The sequence below is a fragment of the Ictidomys tridecemlineatus genome, chromosome 4 (assembly GCF_052094955.1).
Source record: "Ictidomys tridecemlineatus isolate mIctTri1 chromosome 4, mIctTri1.hap1, whole genome shotgun sequence".
Classification (NCBI taxonomy): Eukaryota; Metazoa; Chordata; class Mammalia; order Rodentia; family Sciuridae; genus Ictidomys; species Ictidomys tridecemlineatus.
In genome coordinates this window covers 6,179,928-6,202,512 of record NC_135480.1, presented here as the reverse complement: position 1 = coordinate 6,202,512, position 22,585 = coordinate 6,179,928, and the positions used below count along the sequence as shown (strand labels likewise).

Sequence of the window (22,585 nt, the reverse complement as noted above, 5' to 3'; positions counted from 1 at the left end):
GTGGCCTATCTAGATGTCAGTCAACCTGCTGACAACAGACATCATGAAGCTAGACTCAGCCCCTTGAACTGACCCCTTGCCTCATTTGAATAGCTTCTCCTCAACAAAAGGGGTCAGCACATGCGAGGGCTCTCTCTCTCTCTCTCTCCTCGCTCTCACTCTCTCTCTTCCTATGGAGCCATCACAGCAATCCCAAAGAAAAAGGTATTTTTGTCTCTTGTGTGGTTATTTCACTCAGCCCAGTTAGCCCAGTTCCCCTGGAGTAACACATGAGTGTTTTAGTCCGGAGCAAAACCTGGCAAATTGGTTCCCTGGGTGGGCAAAAAGGTCTAAGTGCTTAAGCCCCTGGGACAAAAACTGCACTTGCCAGCACTTATTGTTGCTTGAATTGTTGATAATTGCCATTCTGACAGGAGTGAGATAAAATCTTAGAGTAGGATTTTATTTGGAATTGACATTCTCTATTGTAATTTTGTTTGTTTATTTTTAAATTTTCTTTTTTGTTTTCACTGAAAGATGATGCTCAGTTTTAAACATTAAAAGTGTACAAGTTGCTTTGTTACAATAAAACTAAATTGTACACACACAAAAAAATCTTAGAGTAGTTTTGATTTGCTTTTCTCTAATTGTTAGATGTGTTGAACATTTTTTTCATATATTTGTTGATTGATTGTATATCTTCTTCAGTGAAGTGTCTGCTCATTTCCTTAGCCCATTTATTGATTGGGTTATTTGTTTCTTTCAGTATTAAGTTTTTTGAGTTCTTAATATATCCTGGAGATTAGTGTTCTATCTGATGGTTGTGTAGTAAAGATTTTCTCCCATTCTATTGGCTCTCTCTTCACATTATTGATTGTTGTAGAAATAGAAAAGGCAATCATGAAATTCATTTGGAAAAATAAGAGACCCAGAATAGGCAAAGCAATCATTAGCAAGAAGAGTGAAGCAGGAGGCATCACAATACTAGACCTAGGGCTGGGGATGTGGCTCAAGCAGTAGCTCGCTCGCCTGGCATGCATGCGGCCTGGGTTCGATCCTCAGCACCACATACAAACGAAGATGTTGTGTCCGTCGAGAACTAAGGAAAAAATAAATAAATGTTAAAATTCTCTCTCTCTCTCTCTCTGTCCCCCCCTCTCTCTCACTCTCTCTTAAAAAAAAATACTAGACCTAAAACTATGCTAACAAAAGTGGCATGGTACTGACACCAAAATAGACATGTAGACCAATGGTACAGAATAGAGGACACAGAGACAAACCCACATAAATACAGCTATCTCATACTAGACAAAGGCGTCAAAAACATACATTGGAGAAAAGATAGCTTCTTCAACAAATGGTGCTGTGAAAATTGAAAATCGATATGCAGCAAATGAAATTGAACCTTTATCTCTCACCCTGCACAAAACTCAACTTAAAGTGGATCAAGGACCTAGTATTAGACCTGCGACTCTGCAACTAATAGAAGAAAAAGGAAGCTCAGATCTTCATTATGTTGGCTTAGGACCTGACTTCCTTAACAAGACTCCTAAGTGCAAGAAATAAAATCAAGAATCAATAAATGGGATGGAGTCAAACTGAAAAGCTTCTTCGCAGCAAAGGAAACAACCAACAATCATTAACAAGTTTTTAAAGCTTCTCAGGTTTCTGGTGTCATCTGGGCTTGAGAACTCTTCATCACCATACTGCCTTTCTAGGCATCACTGTGAAAAAGTGAAAGGGCTTGGAAGGCAGACTACAGGGAGAATATCACAGCCAATCATAGCAAATAACTGGCACCAGTCAATGTGAGTGTTTCTGATCTGGAGTTGTAAGTGGTAGGACCTCACTTGTTGATGATGCTGCCCTCAAACTTGCATAGTTTTCCTGGGCTCGGTTTACAACTCTTGAGAAGCTGGTGTTCTTTGGTGCCCTGTTCTATTGATTAAGGCCAGGGGAATGGGAAATAGAAGAGACCCAGATTTATGAGACTCCGACAAGGAGCTTTAGGTGAGGATATCTAGGGCAGTTATCTGGCTTGTGCACATAAAGAGGCTGATAAGAGAGGCAGCTTAATATTGTGGAGAGGACTTTAGGGTAGAACCAAGAGAGCTGGGTTTACTTTTAACTCTGATAAAGTTTCCTCAGTGGTATTTGAGAAGAAAGTCAAATAAATCATCTGAGCCTCCCTTTTCATTTATGTAGCATGAGCTTGTCAGGCTAGGTAATATCAAAGCCCTTCCAAGGCTAAAAATCGTCTTAAGACTTAAGATCTGCTACCTTCTGGCATTTTAAAGAACATCTGCCAGAGGATAACCTTAGGATTATACCTTAAGATCTCAGAAACAGTGCTGTCATTCTTGTAGTACTATAATTTATACACCTCTGTTTAGCTTGACTTTGACAGTCTACAGTGTCTGAATAGTTGTAATGAGTATTGAATTTAAAAGAAATTCATTGCTGCTGTCAGGCAGTGGTGTACACCTATAACCCTAGCATTTTGGGAGGCCGAGGCAGAAGAATCACAAGTTTGAGGGCAGCCTCAACAACATAGTGAGGTTCTGTCTCAAAATTAAAAAAAAAAAAATGTAAAAGGGTTGGGGATGTAGCTCAGTGATAAAGCATTCTTGGGTTCAATATCCAGTACCAAAAAAGAAATTCATCACTACATTAGCGAACATAGCAAGTGTCTTTTTAAATCTTATAATCTGGTAATTTAGGACTAGCCTCTGAAGGAGATAGTGAGTGGAGGTTGATGCAGATACACTAATTTTACCTTGTCTTTCCCCCTCTTGTAATCCTTGAAAGCTTTCTCCAGAGCTCATCCTTTTAGGAAACAGATTGTTCAGAATTACAGCCTGTTTCCATGCATCTTTTAAAAAGCACTTCCTTGGCCTTTTTCCCACCTTGTCATGGTAACTTTTCTATGATTAACTCATTATTTTATACAACGTCAGAAGCATCTGGTGGTATCAGCAGTTTTAGGAATGAACTTTGGCTTTTTAATTAAATGTCTGCTTTCAGAAGAGTCTGATTTCTTGAGGCTTTTCTTAGGATCAGACTGTAGAACATGCTAAGTCATCATAGCAACAGCATTATTTCCCCTTTGAATACTGCATGTACATTTCAAAATACTTAATTTCCACTACCCCAGTTTATCTACACAATGTATCTGAAAGAACATATTTGAAGTGAGAAAAGTGAAGTGACCCAGTCACCACTATTGATGGCAGAAGTGATCCAAAAATCTTTGTTCTCCTAATTCTAGTTCCAACTCCTTTTGGGTCCATATTTTACCTTCTCTACCAGAAAAGCATCATGGTGTCTTGTGATAGGAAATGTTCTTCTGACTTTCATTTTTTTAATATTTATTTTTTTAGTTTTAGGTGGATACAATATCTTTATTTTATTTTTATGTGGTGCTGAGGATTGAACTGAGTGCCTTATGCATGCTAGGCAAGTGCTCTACCACTGAGCCACAACCCAGTCCCCTGACTTTCATTTTTAATACAGTCCTAGGAAAAACCAGCCAGCCTCAGGCTGCTTCACTGGGATGTCTTTGAACAGACTAGCCAAAGAAAAGTAGAGAAACACTGAAAATAGAAATATTCATTAAGAAGCATTTTCTCTAGGTTCCTAGTAAAGTGAATTCGTCTTTCTATCTGCTGCACCAGGATCATTAAATAATAGCCCATTGTTTGGTGACATATTTTTGCCCATTGTTCTTACATATCAGCTTTTCTGAGTGATGGTGTTTAGAGGTACCTGTGGTTACTTACTGAGAGGTCATCCCTCATTTAAAAGGACCTCATACCAACGGTTCTCAGGCTCATCTTTGTGTTAACATTTCCTTTACTGCAGTACATCTGAAAGAAATGACATACTGCTTACAGTGGCTTGCCTTAACACTGATGCTCAAGTAGGAGAAGAGGAGGGTTAGACACATTCTCCAGGAGATTTTCCTCTCCCTTTTTCTCTGTCCCTTTGAGAGTTACCAGTATCATTGTTTTATAGCATGCATTAAACAGGATCCTTCATATATTTCTTCAAAAATAATGTAGTTCTTCACTTTAATTTTCCTGAAATTTCTTTTAATATAAGTAGGAATTGGGTAGATTGATGAGTTGCTGGGAGGAATTAATCTAAACAAAAGTGGATAGGCAGAAGTGGCTGCTGCTTCCTGAGGCGTCTTCCCTCATCCCAGCCCTGACTCCCAGCACATGAAGAGTAGTCATCCTCACTCATGGTTACCAACATTCTGCCCTCTTAGGAGTCCACACTTTGCTCACAGCCCAACTCAGCGCCATCCTCATGGAGAGCCACAGTGCAGTACGAGATTCTATCCAGGCCATGGTGGACCATGTCTTGGAGCAGCATCACCAAGCTGCCAAGGTAATAAGTAATTCACGACTTCTTTCTAAAAGAGAATGTAGAGCAACAGTGCCTCAGACCCCCAGCCCCTTATGCCCATTCTCTCCTCCTCTACCACCTAGGTGTTAGTGTAACACTGCATCCAGCCTAGGAACTCAGGCTTTCATAGAGTCACTATAGCCAGCTTGCTTAGTTTATCTTCTTCTAGGTTGGTTTGAGTAAATAGGGACCGAAATAATATAGAAAAATGACTGATAACTGTGTCTCTTCCTAATATGTATATCACCCCATCCCATACATCTTGTGGAGCTGCTGCTTCCCTAATCCTTATCTTTTCCCCCTGTTTTCTAATTCTTTATAATACCACATTCTCCTCTTACCTTTCTGAATTTCTCCATCCTGCGCACTTGGTAACACATTTCCTACTTCATATAGCTCCCTTTTCAGGGAAAAAACAGCCATCTTAAGAGAGCAAAACTTTAAAAAAAAAAAAACAAACCCAAAAAAGTAAATGTACCTGCTGTGTTGCCCAGTGTCTTACAGCTTGTCTTTTTCTGAATGTGCATGTGTCAGTAAGTCATATCTATGGGAGGAGAGAACATTTTAAAAATTTATTTTGATCCCTTATTGTTAAGGGACAGGGATTCTCTAAACCAGTCTGAAATTAATGTAGTCTCCTCCTCTATTTTCTCTAGGCTCATCAGAAACTACAAGCCTCACTCTCAGTGGCTGTGAATTCTGTCCTGAGTGTGGTGAGTGGAAGCACCAACAGCAGCTTCCGAAAGACATGTCTCCAGGCTTTTCAGGTTGGTAGGAGATTGGGGGATACTTATAAGTGCCAGGGTTTTGCTGGGTGCTGTGGCACATGCCTGTAATCCAAGCAGCTTAGGAGGATGAGGCAGGAGGATCATGAATTCAAAGCCAGCCTCAGCAATTTAGTGAGGCCCTAAGCAGCTCAGTGAAACCCTGTCTCTAAATAAAATACAAAAAAGGGCTGGGGGTGTGGCTCAATTGTTGAGTAACCCTGGGTTCAATCCCCAGTACCAAAAAAAAAAAAAGTGCCAGAGTTTTAACGACATCCTATTACCTATCTTTGTAATGTATACAGTGCTTTCAGAATATATTTTCATTTTCTTCCACTGTGATTCTACATAGTACCAGGTCTAAGTGTTTTAAGAAGTGTTAGTTGAATAAATAGTAGTATGTTTACTATTTTATAAACAAGAAAAATTATTTAAGATCTGAGCTTCCTTTAGGTCACATAGCTAGTTAAGAGAAAACTATGATTAGATTTGTGATTCTCAATCCCTTGTTGAAGAATGCTGGGTAACAGAATGCATTGGAAATAACTGAGCAACCATGCATTTTATGTATATGACAGTATACAGTGGTGTAGAGAGTATTGGAATCAGAGGTTTGGCTTCAAATCCTCACTTATTTGTGATTTTGCTTTGTGGACTTCAGCCTACATTTAATTTCTCTGAGCCTTTTCTACAAATTGGAAAAAAAATAATAAACCCTCACAGGGTGAGGACTGAATGTGTGCTATCATCTAAATTTTTATATCTCCCCAAAATTCTTACATTAAAATCCTAACTGCCAAGATGATGATCTGAGGAGGTATGGAGCTTTTGGGGATAATTAGGTTAGGTTCTGTCATGAATAAAATTAGTGCCAATAATGAAAGATGTTCCATAGAGATCCTCAGACCCTTCTGCAAGTGAGGATGAAGGGAGAAGTAGGCAGTCTGCAAACGTAAAGGGGCCCCTTACTAGAACCCGACCTTGACTTCTAGCCTCCAGAACTGTGAGAAATACATTTCTATTGTTTATAATCTCACTGGTCTGAGGTAATTTGTTAGAGCAGCCAGAGACAGTGAGAAACCACATAGCACTTGCTAGGCTCTTGATAAATGTTAGTTTCTTTCTATCCTTTTAGGAATATGTGCCAAACAATTGGAATTATCAGTGGGTAACATTCATTCCATGTTTGTTGCTTCATTTTTAATTTTTTTCTTAAAAAGGTAGTATAATAGAAAATTTTAAATAATAACATACATTTATCATGAAAATATTAATTTTTGCATATTTTATCACATATAGTTGTCACCAAAACATTGCATACTCATATGTAATTTGACATTTTCCCATTCTAACAGTCCTAGAATTTTGTTTTGGTTAACCGATATTCCACTGTGTTGTTTTAATTTAATAAACCATTTCTCCAATGTTAGATATTTAAGTTGATAACATTCTTTCTGCTGATATAAATAGTGTTTCACTTAATATTTATTGTGATAGCCGGGCACGATGGCATATGCTAGCAGCTTGGGAGGCTGAGGCAGGAGGATCACAAGTTTAAAGCCAGCCTCAGCAATTTAGAAGGCCCTAAGCAATTTAGTGAAACTGTGTCTCAAAGTAAAAAATGAAAAGGGCTCTAGGGATGTGGCTAGTAGTTACTCCTGGGTTCAATCCCTGATACAAAAAAAAATTATGTGTAGTGTGTGTGTTGTGTATGGTGATAGCTTGGTTATTTTGAATTATTTCCAAGAATGTATTTCTATAAGTAGAGTTACTGAGTCAGAGGGTATAAGTAGTACATTTTATCATAGCTTCACCTTTCTGGATCATGTGGATAACACCAGGGTAGTTAGAAGAAGCTTAACTTTTATTCTACCTGTGAGATTTGGGGGTGGATCACTTCTTTTTGAATTTCAATTTTCTAGCTTTTTGTATTGGGTGATTACCCTGGCCCCCTTTAATGTCTTGCAATTAATTCTATATTATAAAGTGTCAAAGATTATTGTTCATTCCAATACAGACTATATTCTTTTATTCCTTTCCTCCCTAAAAGGATTGTCTGAGTAAGAGTTCTTATATTGGCCTAAGTGGTCATTAGAGCCTCTGCTCTCTTGGAACTTATTCTGCATAAAAGCAGTTTTATAACCCCTTCATGAACAGCTGGATCTCTTATTTCCTGTAGACCTAGGAGAACCAAGACCTTGGCTAAAGAATCTTGCTTTAGGCTACAGAAATGGGAAGACTTATGGGAGCCATAGCTACCTGTCTCACATCAAGTACCCCCAAACATTTTTCGTCCCTCTTGCTCCCATAGAGACTAAGGAAACTCTGAACACAATGTGAAAAATGTCATTGTTGTGTGCATCATCCTCTCCCCATTTAAATGTCCTGTGAGTAATTCTGCTTTGGTTTCCAGTACTAGAACTCAGCACTTTCTATCTCTGGCCTATTTTAGGCAGCTGACACACAGGAGCTTGGGACCAAACTGCACAAAATATTTCATGATGTCACTCAGCACCGATTTCTTCACCACTGCTCATGTGACATGAAGCAAGTAAGTGCAAAGTAATAATCAGTACTTTGGAGGACAGCTTCCATTTTAATGTGTGGGGATCCTGAATTCAGGGTGGGAAAGTACAAGTAGTTTAGATTTCACAGTCTGAGGCTAATCTTTCATCAAGGAAGCCTGAGGTCTAGAAAAACTTTCTAGAATAAAGTATTACATAGAGGTTGAGAGCATGGTTAGACATTCCTAAATTCCATTTATGCCACTGTCATTATTATGGAAGTTATTTTACTTTTCTTAAGCCTCAGCTTTTACAAATTTTTTTATATTGGGAATTGAACCCAGGGCCTCAAACATTCTACTGCTGAGCCATATCTCTAGCTCTTTTAAATTTTTTATTATTTTAAGACAGGTCTTACTATGTTGCTCTAGCTGGCCTCAAACTTTTGGTCATCCTATCTCAGCCTCCTGAATCATTGGGATAATAGGCATGTGTCACTGCAGGCAGCCAAGCCTCAGCTTCTTTATCAGTAAAACAGGAATGATGCATTTCCAAAATTATTGTTGTGAAATTTGAATAAGATAATGTATGTAAAGTGGTATGCACATAGCTACTATTACAATGGAAATGATATGGTTTGATTCTTGCATTTACTTTTTTTTAATACTTATTTTTTAGTCGTAGTTGGACACAATACTTTTATTTATTTATTTTTAAGTGGTGCTGAGGATTGAACCCAGGGCCTCACACATGCTAGGCGAGTGCTCTATCACTGAGCCACAACCCCAGCCCTTGTATTTACTTTTTTTTTAATATCTATTTTTTAGTTGTAGGTAGACACAATATCTTTAATTCAGTTTTATGTGGTGCTGAGGATTGAACCCAGAACCTCATGTGTGTTAGGCAAGCACTCTACCACTGAGCTACAACCCCAGCCCTGTATTTACTTTCGACTAATAAAAATATACACTTTCATCTGTTCACCCTTTTCAATGCTGGAGATCTAAAGTTGCATCAATTAAGGGCTGGGGATGTGGCTCAAGCGGCAGCGTGCTCGCCTGGCATGTGTGCAGTCGGGGTTCGATCCTCAGCACCACATACAAACAAAGATGTTGTGTCCGCCGAAAACTAAAAAATAAATATTAAAAACTCTCTCTCTCTTATATAAAAATTTTTAAAAAAATAAATAAAAAAATAAAGTTGCATCAATTAAGATTTCTAGGCATGCAAAGTCAAGTATCTTCCACTTGTTTTGTATTAGATTCTTCTAAGGGAGATCATAACTAGGAAATTCTGAATATCTCCCAATTTTAGGTATAGCTGGCAGTAGTGATCCAGTTGAAGTCTCACTTTTCTGACTTTCTTAGCTGTAACCTATAGGATTGATTCTTCTGGAGCTAAAGCATAAGATAATAAATAAAAGAGATTAAAGACAAAATTATTACATGGTGGTTTTGGTCAAGATGAAATAATAGGTACTAGATTTGCCTCCTCCCCAAATTAACAAAAATTCTGGACATAATATATGCAATGGCTCTTAAGACATTAGATATCAGGAAATAAGTAGAATAGTCATTTGCAAAAGGTGGGAAAAAATTGATTTTGTTTCATCAAGCAAAATGATTGCCTCCAGAACACTGCTTAGAGAATATGGAAGACAGAGAACAAGGAGGGGGAATCTAGACAAAGCTTGGTGGTCTCCCTAAGTTGAATAGGTGAAATAGGGAATCCAGGAATACTGTCTCAGTCTGTTTTATGTGGTTATAACAAAATATCCTGTGGCTATGTACTTTATAAAGGAAAGAGGTTTGTTTAGATTATGATTCTGATGGCTAGAAAGTCCAAATGGCACTAGGCACAGTAGCACACACCTGTAATCCCAGTGACTTTGGAGGCTAAGGCAGGAGGCTAGTAAATTTGAGGACAGCCTTGGTAATTTAGTGAGATCCTATGTCAAAAAAAAAAAAAAAAGGCTGGAGGCTGGGGATATAGGGATGTTGCTCAGTGTTGCACCTAAGCTCAATTCCCCAGTCCCCCCCCCACACACACACATGAAGAAAAGAAGAAAGAAGTCGGGGGCGGGGGGGGGGAGTCCAAATGGAATGACACAAATATCTGGTAAGGGAGAAAAGAAGAGTCTGGGAGAGATGAAGCTCTAATATATCCTGCCAGACTCAGTCCACTTCCTGAGATCAGCATTAATGGCTGGTGTCCTGAGGCAGTCATGATCCAATTCCCTCCCACTAGGCCCCCTCCTAAAGGTTACATCACATTTCAGGACTATCACATTGGGGGCCTAGCCTCTAGCATGTAAATCTTTAGGGAAGAAACCTTATCCAAACCATAGCAGATGCCAAGGCAGCTAAGTTTTCAGGGAAGAGTACCAGAAAGAGGAGAGCTGTGCACAGAAAGAAAATTCTGGATATCTGCAGTAGAATTGCCATTTATATTTAGTTGAATACTAATCAGCTCATTTCTGTGAAGAAACGTGTCCAGGTGAAGAACCACTCAGAAGGATTAAAGGGAACAATATGCAGAGCTTACACAGGGCTACAAATAGACTGCTCCTGCTGTGCAGAGAGGAAAACCTTATAATCTGTGGAGCATCAGGTAGAATATACTAAGAATATTAAGAAGAGTCTTATCTTAGGAGTGGAGAAAAACTAAACTTTTACAATAAACAGTCCTCTGTTATCATCTAACAACATTTGAAAGCAGAAGCAAGACCCAAAAGGATCAAAATGTTTTCAGATAATTCAATTGCATTAGAAGACAAAGTTCAAGAATGTTTATAGGAATAGCCAGGTACACACACCTGTGATCCCAACTACCTGGGACGCCTAGGCAGAAAGACAAAAAATTTGAGACTAACCTCAGCAACTTAGTGAGATCCTGTCTCAATAAAATAAAAATCAAAAATAACTGGGAATGTAGCCCCAGTGGTAGAGTACTTGTCTACCATGAACAAGTATCTGGGTTCAATGCCCAGTACTGAGAAAAAAAATACCCATAACCTACCCAGGTAATATTTGTAGCGCCTTAGAAGCCTTAGAAAACTTACTGCTTTGCTAAGAATCAGGAAGAAGCATCCCACAATGACAAAACTTAATCAAAACTGATCCAGAACTGACTATAGCAGTTAGACTTAGTAGATAAAGAGATCACTAAAAGTTATTATTTTTAATATTTTGTAAGTTTTTTCAGTGTGGCCAATTTGAGGGGTGGAGTTTGATTTAGAAAATGATATGATGTTTTTCTTTTACAGAGAATATCATGACTAATTATCAAAATATCTTTAGTGTTTCAAGACTCATGGTAAACATAAAACTGCTACACTTATTCAAATAGTATATTCAGTGGAAAGAAAAAAGTCATAAGTAGAAGCTATTTCTTTTAAGATCTGCAGCTAGTAGGATAAGTTGATGACACAGCACAATTTAATTGGCATTCCTTTTGGGAGTGAGAGATTAAATTCTTTTTTTTTTTTTTTTTTTTAAAGAGAGAGTGAGAGGAGAGTGAGAGGAGAGTGAGAGAGAGAGTGAGAGAATTTTTATTATTTATTTTCTAGTTCTCGGCGGACACAACATCTTTGTTGGTATGTGGTGCTGAGGATCGAACCGGGCCGCACGCATGCCAGGCGAGCGCGCTACCGCTTGAGCCACATCCCCAGCCCCAAGAGATTAAATTCTTTATCTAAAAAAAAAAGTCATTTTAACGCATAGTGTTATATCTCCGTGGCCATGTCACAAGAGGCTTGCCAAGGCAGCTAAGGCCTCACAGAACTGCAGTCAAGTGAAACCATAAATAATAGTATCAGAATTTACCATCTGATCAGTGGATAATGCTTTCAAGGCATTCAATTAGCTTACTTTCTGTAGTATTTACGCTGTTTACATTGATAATCCCATTCATGTAGTATTTGCTACAAGGGAGACATAGAACCAGTTGTTTTGACTAAATATGATGAGAAGCCATTCTTTGGGTTCCACATAATTTGTGGCAATCACGGACAGGCTGCTTAAAGAGTGATTCTACTTTGTTCATTGTGTTGGAACAGCCCTGTGAAAAGAAAACAAACTTTAGTACTATTCCAATTGACTTAGCTGGAGAAATGGGAGCTCCTTAAGATCTAGATGCATTTTACAGTCATTTTATGAAGATTTTCCTTCAGGTAAAACTACTACATTGCCTCTCATAAAACAGTTATAAATTATAATTGTATTCCATGTATTGCAGAAGCTAGATTGACAAGTTAAGTAGAGATATGGAAGTTACAAAAAAGACCCAAAGCAAACTTTTAAAGATGAAAACTACAATGTCTGAGAGGAAAATTACACTGAATAGTATTAATTGGCACATAAGACACTTAAGGAAAAAACAGCAATAGAAACTCCTGAAACAAAACACTGGGGTTTTAAAAAAGACTATAAATAAAGAAATACTAGCATATCTGTGAGCTGTAGTACAATTTCAAGTAGTCTAATATGTATTATTGAGAAAGATAAAGAAGAAGGGGTTTGGTACCAGGGATTGAACCCATGGGCACTTAACCACTGAGCCACATTCCTGGCCCTTTTTATACTTTTTTTTTTTTTTGAGACAGTTTTGCTACTGCTTGGGGGCTTGCTGAGTTGCTTAGGCTGAGGCTGGCTGCTGCTGCTTCTTTTTTTTTTTTTTGCAATCCTCCTGCCTCAGCCTCCTTAGTCACTGGGAGTACAGACTTGTGCCAGAACACCAGAAAATACACTTGAAGAAATGATGGCTGAAATTTTTTCAAATATGATAAAATCTGTAAACCCACTGATCTAAGAACTTCAATGAACTGTAAGCCCAAGAAGCATAAAGAAAGCAACACCAAGGCATATAATAATTAAATCAGTTAAAATCAGTGGTAATGAACTGGGGTTGTGGCTCAGTGGTAGAGCACTTGCCTAGCATGTGTGAGGCACTGCATTTGATTCTCAGCACCACATATAAATAAATGAACAAAATAAAGGTTCATCAACATCTAAAAAATATTTTTAAAAATCAGTGGTAAAGAGGAAATCTTAAAAGCAGAAGGGGGAAACCCCATGTTATACATGTACAAGGAAACAGTATAAAGATTACAGCAGACTTCTCTTTGGAAACAGTGTAAGTTAGAAGAGATGGAGCAGCATCTTTACAGTATTAGGGAAACCTCCTGACCTAAAATTCTTTACTCAGCAAAATATCTTTAAAAGCAAAGATGAAATAAAGATTTTTTCTAACATATAATTGATTATCAGCAGATAAGAAATGTAAAGTAAATCCTTCAAGCAGAAGAAAAGTGATACCAAATAGAACCTAGGTCTACACAAAGGAATGAAGAACACTGGAAATCTTTATATTTACTATACTATTAAATATAAAGACTTTTTCTTACTATTTTAATCTCTTTAAAACATAATTGACTTTTTTTTCAGTGCTGGGGATTGAACCTAGGACTCAATACTGCATATGTGTCCTACCACTGAGTCCCATAACTGACTTTTTTTGTTAATTTTTTTTAGTTGTAGATGAACACAATATTATTTATTTATTTAATGTGCTGCTGAGGATCAAACCCAGGGCCTCACAAGCACTCTACTACTGAGTTACAACCCTAGCCCATAACTGACTTTTTAAAAGCAAAAATAGTAACAGTTTGTAACCTATATGCAAATAAAGTGTATGACAACAGTAGCACACAGACCAGGAGGAGAGAAATGGAAATACATTTATAAGGACTTATATTATATGTGGAATGATATAATATTAAAGGCAGACTGAGCTAAAAGGAACCATTATTAGATAACACAAGAAGGTCTTATAACTAATATGCTAGGGAAGGAGTTAAAATGGAATCATTGGGGCTGGGATTGTGGCTCAGTGGTAGAGTGCTTGCCTAGCATGCATGAGGCACTGGGTTTGATCCTCAGCACCACATAAAAATAAAAAAAGATATTAAAAAATAATAATAATAAAATGGAATCATAAAAATAATCCAAAAAAAGGCAGAAAATGAGAAAAATGAAAGTGAGCACAATGACACAAAGTAGAAAACAGTTATGAAGATGGTTATGAAGATGGTTTATTTAACCCACATCATTTATCCCATAAGTTGGTCTAAACCCAGTTAAAAGATAGATTGTTAGAATGGATAAAGGATCAAGAGTCAACTATATGCAGTCCAAAAGAATCCCACTTTAAAGACACAAAAAGATTAAAAATAAAAGGATGGACAAAGATATGCTACACTAATGAAAAGAGAGCTGGGGGCTGTGTTAATATTAGACAAAGTAGATTTCAAAACAAGGGGTAAAGAGGTCACTTCATCATGAAAGCATCAGGCATCATGAGGACAGTACAGATGTTCTATCACAAGCTGAAAATGTTGTCAGTCAAAATGCATTTTGAGTTGAGTAAACTTTATTGTTTCTTTGTTGTCTAATGGGAGATTTTTTTTAACTACAATAAAGGATTTTGATTATTTTCTCCATCAGAAATGATGTTTGAGGGACTTAAAAACAGCATACTACAGAGATACAGTCATATCAATATTTATAGCAACACAATTCACAATAGCTAAATTGTAGAACCAATCCAGATGCCTCAGTAGATGAATAGATAGGGAAGGTTATATACACAATCAATGGAACATTACTCAGCTTTAAAAGAGAATAAAATCATGGCATTTGCAGGTAAATGGATGGAGTTGGAGAATAATGCTAAATGAAGCAAGCCAATCCCAAAAAAACAAAGGCCTAATGTTTTCTTTGATATGAGGATGATGGCTCATAATGATGATGGGGTGGGGGAGCACGGGAGTAATGGGGGAACTTTAGATAGGGCAAAGGGGAGGGTGGGAAAGGGAGGGGGGAAAGGGTAGGAATAATGGTGGAATGAGTTAGACATCATTACCCTAAGTACATGTATGAAGACACAAATGGTGTGAATACTTTGTGTACAATCAGTGGCTTGAAAAATTGTGTTCTATGTGTGTAATATGAAACAAATTGTATTCTGTCATCATGTATAACAAATTAGAATAAATAATTTAAAAAAGAAATGGTGTTTGAGGAAATTAACCTGATTTGCATATTTTATTGAAACATCACATAGTACCCCACTAATATGTTGTTTTTTTGTTTAAATGTATCAAATTAATTTTATAAAACTAATAGTGGTGGCACAGAAATTCATTACATTTAGCTAAAACCTTTTCCATATCACTAATCCTTTTATGGTTTTTTCATACCTCAGTATTAACTCTAAAAATATATGGCATTTCAATTACTGTTCTTTTTTGTATCATAAACTAAGGAAAAGAAATCTAGATTGTTCTAGACAGACCAACCAAAATTCTGAATGTGACTACAGAGATAATCTGATGCACAGTAATGTTTGATATGGTTGTTTACTTAATCTTTTAACAGATTATGTTGCTTGATGTGGTTATTTTGGGCTATTTGGAAATAAAAATGGATATGCAGTTAAAAAAAGAGTGCGTATTCTTTGCTTGCATTTCTACAAAATTCTATAAAATGCCAAGTAATCTGTACTTTTTGTGTCAATGGTTGCTTGAAGATGGGAGATCGGAAAGTTGAATCATTATAAAGGGCAGTAAGAAACTTGTGGGTGATAGATATATTCATTAACCTTGATTGTGATGATAGTTTTATAGGATATGTATATGTCAAAACTTACCAAATTGTATATTTTATATGCATGCAGTTTACTTTTTGTTAGTTGCATACAGTTTCTAAGAAAGAAGCAGGGCCTTTAGCACGTCCTCTGGATTTTCTTCCTCTTCCCTCTGCCTCTCTGATTTAATGGGGAAGTTTAGGTACCTGGGCACCAAAGGATCATGACGTTTCATGGATTTGCCCATCTTCCTCTTCAGTGTGACTGGAAAGACCCAGTAGAAGTGAGTTCCTGTTCACCCTCTAGGAAGCACTTTCCAGGAATGTGACTGTTAGCTCAATGCAAATACTCTCACTGGTTTCCCTCCAGTTTGGAGAGTTGCTGCCCATACCTTGAGCATTTTAAACTAATGTCCACTGTATTCATTTCCTAGGGATGCTAGAAGACAGTATCATAAACTCAATAGCTTAAAAACAACAGCATTTATTCTCTCACAGTTCTGGAGGCCAGAAGTCTGAAATCAAGGTATGGGCAGGGTTACACTCCCTTCACCAGCTATAGAGCAGAATCCTTCCTGCTGCTTCCAGCTTATGGGAGGAGCATCTTGGCTTCCTTGGCTTGCATCTTGCATAACTCCAATCTCTACCTCCATCCTCACCTAGTCTTTCTCCCTCCGTCACTCAAATATCCCTCTGCCTTTGTCTTATAGGGATACTTATCATTGGATTAGGGCCCACCCTAATTCAGGCTTAAATCTCCAAATCTTTAATTATATCTGCAAAGACCCTTGTTCCAAATAAGCTTATATTCACAGAATCTGTGATTTAGGAGTTGGATTTGTCTTTGGCAGGGGAGCATAATTCAATTCACTTTAGCCATCTGTATCTTCAGGATAAGGCATGTGCCATTGTCACAGGACCTGGGACCTATGGGAAGAGACAGACTCCTCAGGATCTAGGAATATTTCAGCTTTTGAAGCCGTACTATTCAGATCTCTGATATCCTAGCAAGAACCAAAAAAGAAAAAGAAAAGAAAAGAAAAAAAAAACTATATGATCTCTTTACCCTGTTCTTTGGCTGTAGTGATGGATCAGAGCCTTGGGCCATTCATAACCCAATTAACTTGGCAGACAGCTAGTAAACTAGAGACCTTACCAGTAGCCCTAAGTCTTAGAAGAGCATTTACTGGATTTCTAATCTGTGCCAAGATTTTCACTTTATCTCCACAAAGATGTTATGAAAAAACAAAAAAAGTTGTACTGTTTTACAGAAAAGGAAACTGGTTACAAAACTTTTGCAGTCTGCCTAGAATCACAGCTAGTAAATGGCAAGGCCGCAATTTGTACTGACATGCCCTGGCTCCAAAGCCCAGTAACATTGTGACTATGTAGGACTGGGTAGCAAGCCCATGGAATAAGAGTGATCTTAAGCCAGCTGCACACATGATCATCACTGCTTCCCTCTGATAATGGCTATTTAGTGATGGCCACTTTTAGTGGCATAAGAGTGGCACCCAGTGGCTTCAGCTACACACTACAAGATCAAGGATAATACATAAAATTCTTTTAATTGTGGAGCTAGTCCCTCAACTTCCATTAATAAAGAAAAGGTAGAATTGGTGACCCTCTTGTGAGTAGTGCTGCTGTGAACATTTTTGTGTAGACATGTTTGAAATTCTTTTGGGTATATCTAGAAATGTAATTTCTGGTTCATATGGTAACACCATGTTTAACTGTTTAACTTTTTTTTTTTTATGTAGGAATTGAACTCAGGGCTACAAAGGTGCATGCTAATAAGCACATGTTGAACCACTGAGCTACCCTCCCAGCATATTTAACATTTTTTGTGTGTGGTATTGGGAATTGAATCTAGGGGTGATTTACCACTGAGTTATGTTCCCAGAGCTGTATTTTGAGACAAGTTGTCACTAAGTTGCTGGGGCTGGCCTTGAACTTGTGATCCTCCTGCCTTAGATGCTGGTATTATAGGCATGTACCATCACACCTGGCCCTGTTTGTTTATATTTTTGAAGAATTTCCAAACCATTTTCCAAAAGTGGCTATACCATTTCCAAACCATTTTCCAAAAGTGGCTATACCATTTTATATTACTGCTAGCTCTGCAGTGGTTCCAATTTCTTCACATCCTAATCTACAGTTATTTCTTTCCTCCTCCTTATTGCAATCCTAGTGGCGGGGGGGGGGGAGTAGTATCTCAGTGATTTTGATTCACATTTCCCTAATGAGTAAAGATATTGAGCATCTTTTCGTGTGCTTATTGGCAGTTTATATACCTTCTTTGGAGAAACATCTATTCATATTCTTTGCCCATTTTTAGATTGGGTTGTTACTTTATATTGAACTATTAATTCTTTATTCTGGATTTTAAAAGTACCTTATCAGATATGATTTGCATATATTGTATTTCATTCTTGTTGGGTTTACTTTTCAAGTATCCTTTGAAGCATAAGCTTTTAATTTTCATGAAGAAGATACATATTTTATAACTTTGTATGAGGAGCTGGGAGAATTGAGTCCTGGTCTTAGTAAGTTCCCGTTTCTCTGTCCAGATTGGACCAACTGGTGTGGCAGAGCTCTGAAGGGCTACACATGACTACAGAATGTTCCCTTTGGCTTCCCAGGTTTGACTGTTCCAGTCAGTTCTTTATTGAGCACTTATATGGCACTCTGCTAGCTATAAATAGTCAGACCTTCCAAGTGATTTAAAGTTTAGAAAATGGACATATGCACACAAAAATGGTGAATAGGGGGCTGGGTCCAGTGTTGTACACTGGTAATTCTGGCTACATGGGAGGATGAGGCAAGAGAATTGTAAGTTTAAGGTCAGCCCGAGCAACTTAGAACAAAAATTAAAATAAAAAGGATGAAACTCAGTGGTTAAAAAAAAAAAGAAAGAAAGAAAAGATGAATGGGCATATAGAGTATGTTCAGAGCCTGAGGAACGGGGCAAACAATAGGCAAGTGTGTGGAGTTCAGAGGAAGTAAGGATATGTCAGCAGTGCTAGAGTGAGCTGCAGAAGGAAGCCTTGAAGGCTGGAGGCCAGGTAGGGGGATCCATGAGCTAGGAGGAAGTTAAAAGGGAGTTCCAGGGGGAGAACAGCCCTTTTGGATTGGCTAAACTCTCAGGCACACTCCTATTTCACTGGGGTTCATTCATGTGTCTGAATAACTCACTTGGATTTTTTGATTTTTAAAGCAGCTGACCCCAGAGAAAAAAGATTTAGCCCAGAACATTGAGGATGCACATGAGAACAGCCCAGAGCTCCTTGCAGGTAAGGCTGTAGCTTTTCAGGTAAGCCCTGGATTGAAACTGGGGTGGTAGGACATATGGTTTCAAGCTGTCCACTGCACCTTCATCAACATCCTTCTGGGATGTTGGGGGGTTGGCTCCCACTGCCATTGTGGTCTTCTGAGATAGGACTAGAAATTTCTAATATGGGTTGTATAGTTACAGAAAGGTGCACTTGATGGGGAGGGAGAAGGTAACGGGCAGATTTCAGGGCTCTCAGTCTGATTAATTCCCTTATCTTTCCTTTTTTTTTTTTTGTCCCAGGGATTGAACCCAGGGGTGCTCAACCACTGAGTTATATCTCCAGCCTTTCTTTTTATTATTATTTATCTTGAGGCAGGGTCTTGCTAAGTTGCTTAGGGCCTCACTAAATTGCTGAGGCTGGCTTTGAATTTGTAATCCTCCTCGTCAGCCTCACTGGGATTACAGGTGTGTGCCACCACACCTGGCTTTGTATCTTTTCTTGATCATCAGTATTGATAATGTAGCTCTCCCACATATTAGTTGCTGCTCTTTTGAGCTCTGGAAGCTGTTCCTGGTTATAGATCCCACCTCAGTTTTGATGTGTGTTGTGAGGAGGGTCAGTGTGTGATTTGATGGTATTTATACTGAAGTCTTTTCTTCATACCTGCCTCCACCCAACTCTCAGCCTTCAGGGCCAGCAGCCACAGAGGTAATAGCAGTTCTCATGAATAGTTACTGACAATTGCTGAGCACTATTCTGGATCCTTTAAAGTTTACTAATGCTCTTAGTTCTCAAAACAGTCCTATGCAGTATAGGCACCAATATTCTCATTTTATAGGTGAGGAAATTGAGGCTGAGAGAGCAATGCCAATAAACTTACACAAGGTCACACAGCTGGTAAATGAGAGATCCAGAATTCAAATCCAGGCAGCCTATCTCTGATCTATCTCTAGACAAGCCATATTATAGAGAAGCTTTCCTATAGATCTTGAGTCCTTCAGACAAAACAGTATCTGGGCTTGAGGAAATTTGGGGACTGTGACTTCAGTCCTTGTGCTCTGTTGGTAAATCCCTCTTTCTAGGGTACAGCTACAACACAGTGCATGCTGTCTATGCTTAGGCCCAAGATGTATTCCTGAATCATTCTTTCCATTGAACCATGTTTTGAATGTTGTTGGGGGCTGTTTGTTACTGAAAAGAATGTTACAGTGAAGGTTTGTATAAAGCAAATAATCTAGTGTTATTAATTCACATTTGGAGACTTAAAAAACATTGTAGTAGGTATGCAGTGAGAAAAGGCAAAGGAATAGGTATCTTCTCTCAGAAGGAAGACTGTTAACATTTAGTTCAACACCTTCTGTGGACCCTGGGGAGATGCTGGGCTCTTCCACAAAACTTATTTAGTCCTTATGGTGATCTTGTGGGCTGCATCACTCCTCCCACAAATTAGACAACTCAGGCTCAGAGGTCAGGTAGAGGGCTTAATTTCAGCAAGCTGACTCCAAAGCCCATGCTTTCTCTATTGTGCAACATGAGCCTTAAAATCTGGTTGCTTACAACCAGGTGGGACCTCCTAGAAGATCATTTGAGTTGTTCTTCCCTAAAAAACCAGCAACTGTCAGCAGCATGCATTCTGTGTTCCATGTGGAGAGCTTCAAAGAAGAAAATTGCTGAACAACTGTGTTGATGTCCCTGGCATCCATGGTCCATTCACTCAGGAGCCTTTGGTTTATCAGTACTTTCCCTTTTTTTGGCCCTCTCTCTTCAGTGGCTACTCCATTCTTTTAAAAGTCCATCCAGCCTCTACCCCCAACATAGCCTCCTGCTTTACACTTACTTTTTTTCCCTCAGTAAACTTGCCCAACTTGTATTCCTCCCACTGTAAAGCCTTATTAGTAAGGGAACCTTTCCCCTTCAGGCTTGGGGTGGAATCATCCTTTCAGTTTTCTAAGGACCTGCTTGTGTCAGTTATCACTTCTGTACCTTTCCCTCTCTTCTGAGATCTTTTTCTTTAGCAAGTCAATCCTTCGTTTTTTCAAAAGGATATCTCCCATGACTTTTGTCTCCTCCACCTATTCTCAATCTCTCTCTAGCCCATCTCAACCAACATTCTCAAAACAAGCTGCATGTATACTCTCCCCCTTTCGTTTCCTTACACTTTCCCAAACTTAAGAGTATTTCTCTGTGACTTCTGTACCTGCAAGTTCTCTCATTAGGAAGTCCTTTTAATCACCAAATTGTGCATTTACCTTTATCATTTCTGAACTATTTACAGAATTTGGCACTATAAGAGTGACTTACCTGGTTCTCTCTTTTTGAGCTTTTTTCTTCCACTACCTTCCTCTGGTCATTATTCAACAGTGATCATCCTACACTCCATCTTTATCTTCCATTCCAGCTGTTAACCACTGGGATTCTGGGTTCAAGACTCTCAAATTGGTATGACCTGCCTGTTCTCTCCTAAATGCCAGAAAGGAGCCTTATCTGCTCTAGGTAGCTCCACAGGGAGGTCCCATTGGTACCTGAGTTTCTTCTCTCCTGATACCTTCCTTCTGCAAACCCTACCCCACTGAGATCAGCTCTTCTTACTTTAGGCTGCCATTAATGGTTCCACTATATATCTAGTTCTTTACAGATAAATTGGATTCATTTGATGTCTTCCTGCATTTAGTTTGATATAGGCAAACTTATGACAAAGTGATCCTTCTAAGCTATATAATCAACCATATATTTTTCTAGTCCTTAAAACTCTTCACTGTCTTCCTGTTTGTTTCCTATGGCTAAAAAACTCATTTCTTAGCCTCCTCTGATTCCTGTGAACCCCTCAAATTTATTTGCTAGGATCCCATTCCTTATATATAGGATGTTTTATGCTTTTACATAAAGTTTATTTGCATGACTTTCAGTGTGGAATTCCTTTTCCTTCCCTTGTCTCTCTGGTGTATCTCTCTTCATCCTCCCCAACCCAGCTCTGGCATCTCCTCAGGGAAGCCTTTCTTCACCCTCCCATGAGTAAGTTTCCTTCTCTTTTCTGCCTCTGGGCTGCGTACACATCTTTGCATCCCTCCAGCACGTGTGAGCTATTCCCAGGGAAAAGCTCCTTGATTTACATTCCCAGGACAGGCTCAGGAATCATGTATTTATTTACCCACATTGCTTTAAGTTTGCATAAGCGAAATCAGTTAAGAATAGGAAAGCTGCCTATGGGCACTGCAGGAGAAAGGTGAGGCCTGTTCCCCCTGGGCCAGGGGAACCAGAGCTTGGCCGTGAGGAAAGACCTTGATAGTGCAGATTCCATGGACAATATATGGGTGAAAAGTCGCTGAGGACACCTGAGCCCTCAAGTAAGGGCTTGGTAGTATCCCAGTGACCAGCTCAAGGGGGATAGGTAGGCCTGAAATCGTTCATACAGCGTCTGCCTGCTCCTGAAGACCCCACAGCTGAAGTTTTTGCTCTGGACAGGACCAGATGATAGAGACGGGGTGAGAGGAATCTTTATAAGATGAAGCGGGCCTGTTTTATCCTAGAGATCAGCGGGCAAGCAGAAAACAAGAGGCTTAAGAGGGGCAGCCTCCATCAGAGCGCGGAGGAAATGGAAGTTCCCCATTCAGCCAGCGCCCCGGGCACGCCAGAGATCGCCCCGCGCCGCCTGGAGCCCACCGCGGCCTCCCTCACCGTGAACAGGGCGGAGCGCCGCAAGGTCCACGTCCAGGCTCCCGCGCCAGACAGGGCGAGCCCGGGGAGAGTTCTGGAGGTAACCCGGCGAGCACTGCGCGAAAGGGTGCGGCGGGAGGTACGGGCACCTGGACGTTACGGAGTCCTCATCCCGGGCTCCCTTTGCTCCCGCAGGATGCACTGTGGCTGCAGGAGGTCTCCAATCTGTCCGATTGGCTGAGTCCTGGTCATGGATCCTGAGCTGGGCTGCTACTAAGAGTCCTCTGGGACGGGAAGGGGCAGTTGGCCGCGAAGTTGTTGCTTCAATAAACCTGCACCGCGCACCTTGTCTGTCT

General features: G+C 39.3%; 1 protein-coding gene and 1 long non-coding RNA gene across 2 annotated transcripts in view; one reads left to right on the top strand and one right to left on the bottom strand.

Annotated features, from left to right (window-relative positions):
• Top6bl (TOP6B like initiator of meiotic double strand breaks) overlaps positions 1-22,573 on the top strand; it is an 81,696-nt gene extending 59,123 nt beyond the window's left edge. Inside the window, exons 11-16 of the mRNA XM_078045535.1 lie at positions 4,250-4,371; positions 5,046-5,156; positions 7,606-7,704; positions 18,518-18,593; positions 22,103-22,329; positions 22,425-22,573. Coding sequence (XP_077901661.1) covers positions 4,250-4,371; positions 5,046-5,156; positions 7,606-7,704; positions 18,518-18,593; positions 22,103-22,329; positions 22,425-22,490 — 701 coding nt within the window. The 3' untranslated portion in view covers positions 22,491-22,573. The remainder of the gene's footprint in view (positions 1-4,249; positions 4,372-5,045; positions 5,157-7,605; positions 7,705-18,517; positions 18,594-22,102; positions 22,330-22,424) is intronic.
• On the bottom strand, positions 659-22,440 carry LOC144376967 (uncharacterized). The gene is made up of 2 exons (XR_013437406.1): positions 22,251-22,440; positions 659-1,078 (listed from the first exon to the last, which is right to left on the bottom strand). It is a non-coding gene; the product is annotated as an uncharacterized LOC144376967 (long non-coding RNA).
• Positions 22,574-22,585: the final 12 nt, after the last annotated feature.